We start from the raw sequence: 4,351 nt of genomic DNA, 5'->3' as shown, positions 1-4,351 counted from the left end.
ACCACACCCAGCTAATTTTTTGTATTTTTAGTAGAGATGGGGTTTCACCATGTTAGCCAGGATGGTCTTGATCTCCTGACCTCGTTATCCACCTGCCTCTGCCTCGCAAAGTGCTGGGATTACAGGTGTTTGAGCCACCACGTCTGGCCCGGAATTTAAGAATATACTTTTATTCAACGACGAATTTGTTTTTAGTTTTTTGAGAAGAGTCTGGCTCTCACCCAGGCTGGAATGCAGTGGCGCAATTTCATCTCACCGCAACCTCCACCTTCTGGGTTTGAGCGATTCTTGTGCCTCAACCTCCCAAGTAGCTAGGACTATAGGTGTATGCCACCACACCTGGCTAATTTTTCATATGTTTAGTAGATGGGTTTCACTATGATGGCCAGGCTGGTCTCGAACTCCTGACTGCAGGTGATCCACTCGCTTCCGCCTTCCAAAGTGCTGGGATCAAAGGCGTGAGCCACCTTGCCCGGCCAGAGTTTTTTAATCTAAGTACTTCCATGAAATAAATCCCAAATGTGACATTTAGGTTTCTCCAGTACAATTTATTATTATTATTATTACATTTTACCTTGCATTTACTAAGTGTCATGGAAATATTATACTCAAAGTAACAGAGTTCCAGAGAAAGACCATTAATTAAGAAAGAACAGTTTCACTTTCTTAGCATGTCAACTTCTAGTTAGCCTGCTTGTCTCTGCACCACAGATGCTTGTCTTCTTGTGGTTGTTACCGTATAATTGTCAAGCCAAAGCTTGAATTTACATGTGGCATCAGGCCAAGTCTATGAATCCATGAAGACAGGCCATCAACTGCACTGAGGGTACAGCCTGCTGAAGGGTCCTTTCTTGACAGTCAATGATGATGAATCTGGAAAAACTGTCTATTCTCTTAGGAGAAGAAAATATACCCCACCTAAAGTCGTAGCTACCATTAACAAAAAAAAAAAATTAGCAAAGGGAAAGAATCAATGATAAGGACAGTAAATATACTCTGAGAATAGAGTAAGTACAATTTACACACGCTGGAGTAAATAGTGAAGCTTCTGAGTCTAAGCTCATTTTTAAAATTCTGATAAAAATTTACTCAATTACATTTTATACAGTAATATTTAGTGAATTTGTCCAAAAAGGCTATGTTTTAATTTATGTGTAAAAATAACAAAGGATTTATCAGTCTCTGGGCAATAAGAAAGGAAGAAAGCCTTGCTAGAAATAATAATCTCACACAAAAGGCCAGCTGACATAAGAATACTATAATAATCAATATATTTTCTTTGTATTTACAATAAAATCTATCTGTTAATACTGTGATAGAAAAAATAATCAGTCCACGTCATGTAGTAAAAACAGGCTTTTGAGGATGATTATACCTCTCATAATAAAAACATACAAGGATTTCTCATAGCTAAAGGACTTTTCAACATAATGAGTCATGGGTGAAGGTAAAACTGACAGAACACTTTAGATCAGCTATGTCCTACAATCAAGGAATCAAGGGCATTACCCATTTACCAAGCAGCAAAAAGCACTTTCATTTTTCTAGAGCTATTTAAATATAGTAGTTGCCATGTGATCAGTTAATTTTACTTTGTGAGTTAGAAAAAGTAAAGACTAAATTGGGAAACTGCAATAAGTAATCAAAGGTAGCTCCAAACAAAAAAGCCTTCAATAGAAACAAAAGGCATTTTTCTAGGTGTATTATGCATAAAAAGAATAATTACATAATATTATTAAATGTATTCTTTAATAACCAGATTAATAAATGAGGTAAAATTTAGTCATTGGAACAAATAAACTATATTTAATCACTTGTTTTGCTGTCATTGTTTAAAATAATTAACTTAATGTCTAAAAACTACAAACTCTTGAGTGTTTGCTTTTTAGAGCCCCTTTTGAGATATTAAAGAGACATAACAAATTATCTTAATATAAATTATCAATACCACGGCCAAGCGCAGTGGCTCAAGCCTGTAATCCCAGCACTTTGGGAGATGGAAGTGGGCAGACAGCCTGAGGTCAGGAGTTCAAGATCAGCCTGGCCAACATGGTGAAACCCCATCTCTACTAAAAACACAAAAATTAGCTAGGCATGGTGGCACACACCTGTAATCGCAGTTACTCAGGAAGCTGGGCCAGGAGAATCGCTTGAACCCAGGAGGCGGAATTTGCAGTGAGCTGAGATCATGCCACTGCAGTCCAGCCTGGGCAACAGCAAGACTCCATCTCAAAAAAAAAAAAAAGAAAAAAATTAACAATATCAAATATGATACAGTTATATAATACCAATTTTGTACATGCGTAGTGGAAATACTGTAAAAACTACAAGATAAAAGAAAACAGACTGGCCAGAACTTTAAATTTCAGACTAATCCATGATAAAAATCTAGAAGATAAAAAACAAAAATGAAATTAACAAAATAGACAACTTGATATCCTTTCTATATTCAGTCGTCTACTAACATGCAATTTCCAAACAAATCCATTACCTCAAAAGAGGAAGAAAATGTAAATCTCTTTTTAAGTTTTCCAGTTTATGCTCTGAAAAAAGCCTAACATTAACAAAACTTGCAACACTACTTTTAAAAATCTAGAATTTAAGAATATCTATTTTAGTTATTAAAGAGAAAAAATATTCAATTAAATCAAATGAATTAGCTGGATCAACAATTTCCTACCACACTACTATTATCTATAGCTACCCTTGGTATAATACTTTATGTCTAAGATGTCTACCTTAATACCATAATACTTTATGTCTAAGATGTCTACCTTATTGATAGCACTTTTCACAGTATACCAATTTCCATTTTTACTTTCTTCTCCCCTTGTCGCTTAAATGTATTACTTTAATTATCTGACAGGAAATTTTATTTTACAAATTTCTTGTTTAATTACTGAAGAGGTGATTTTAAAACATAAATGGATGCACCTGTTAATCCTGAGATGGTGATGACAGCAAAACTAAAAATCAGATGATTATTTTTACTCAAATTTCTGCTTTAGTTTTTTTTGGAAGATGGCTGGCAGAATAGAAAGCACAGCCAAGATCATCAGAATAAATATTGAGTTCCAGGAAACAGCTTCTCCTGCTGTTGTAAGTTGATACAGTGTTGTTCCTGCCTTAATGGCTACAAAAGAAGGAGGTGCAACACCTGAAATAAAAAATAAAAAGATACAGTAAAAATCACCGTTTTTAAAAAATTAAAATTTTCTGTGCGCATGAAGTTTCTTAAAAGAATAGAGCTATTTTCATTTTGGGAAAAAAAATTAAGAATTTAAAGCTCAAGTTTATTTTCATATAAAGAATTCAATCTTTCCTAATCACCTCTTAAAGATAATGATCTTTTTTTATTTTTTATTATTTTGAGACGGAGTTTCCCTCTTGTTGTCCAGGCTGGAGTGTAACGGTGCAATCTTGGCTCACTGCAACCTCTGCCTCCTAGGTTCAAACGATTGTCCTGCCTCAGCCTCCTGAGTAGCTGGGATTAGGGGCATGTGCCACCACACCCAGCTAATTTTGTATTTTTAGTAGAGATGGGGTTTCTCCATGTTGGTCACACTGGTCTTGAACTCCCGACCTCAGATGATCCGCCCACCTCAGCCTCCCAAAGTGCTGGGATTACAGGCATGAGTCCCCATGCCCAGCCAGGATAATGAATTTTAAAAACCCAAGATAAGTGCCCAGAGAATAATTTTACATTTATCAAAAATGCTTCCCCCCTACCCCCCCAAGAGTTTGACTCTATCCACTCATTGCAGCCTCAGTCTCCCCAGGCTCGGGTGATCTTCCCACTTCAGCTTTCTGAGCAACTGGGACTACAGGCATGTACCACCACACCCAGCCACTTTTTGTAATTTTTGTCAAGAGAGGGGGGTTTGCCATATTGCCCAGGCTGGTCTCTATAACTCCCAGGCTCAGGCAATTCGCCTACCTCAGCCTCCCCAAGTGCTGGGATTACAGGCATGAGCCGCCACACCCAGACTATCAAAAACCTTAAAAGAAAAAAAAAGGCCTGGCACAGCGGCTCGTGCATGTAATTCCAGCACTTTGGGAGGCCAAGGCAGGCAGATCACTAGAGGTCAGGAGTTTGAGACCAGCCTGGCCAACATGGTGAAACTCCATCTCTACTAAAAATAAAAAAATTAGCTGGGTATGGTGGCGCACACCTGTAATCCCAGCTACCTGGGAGGCTGAGGCAGAAGAATCACTTGAACCCAGGAGGCAGAGGTTGCAGTGAACTGAGATCACGCCACTGAACTCCAGCCTGGGTGACAGAGAGAGAAAATCTGTCAAAAGAGAGGAAAGGAGAGGAGAGGAGAGGAGAGGAGAGGAGAGGGGAGGGGAG

General features: G+C 38.0%; 1 protein-coding gene across 1 annotated transcript in view; it reads right to left on the bottom strand.

The window, feature by feature from the left end:
* Positions 1-527: 527 nt before the first annotated feature.
* The window catches only part of TMEM41B (transmembrane protein 41B), a 29,691-nt gene continuing 25,867 nt past the window's right edge, over positions 528-4,351 (bottom strand). The window contains exons 7-8 of the mRNA XM_012000226.1: positions 2,935-3,157; positions 528-930 (exon numbers count right to left, since the gene is read on the bottom strand). Coding sequence (XP_011855616.1) covers positions 2,988-3,157 — 170 coding nt within the window. The 3' untranslated portion in view covers positions 528-930; positions 2,935-2,987. The remainder of the gene's footprint in view (positions 931-2,934; positions 3,158-4,351) is intronic.

This window comes from Mandrillus leucophaeus, unplaced genomic scaffold (assembly GCF_000951045.1).
Source record: "Mandrillus leucophaeus isolate KB7577 unplaced genomic scaffold, Mleu.le_1.0 Scaffold622, whole genome shotgun sequence".
Classification (NCBI taxonomy): Eukaryota; Metazoa; Chordata; class Mammalia; order Primates; family Cercopithecidae; genus Mandrillus; species Mandrillus leucophaeus.
Note: the sequence above shows the minus strand (reverse complement) of the source record. Positions and strands in the feature narration are given on the sequence as shown.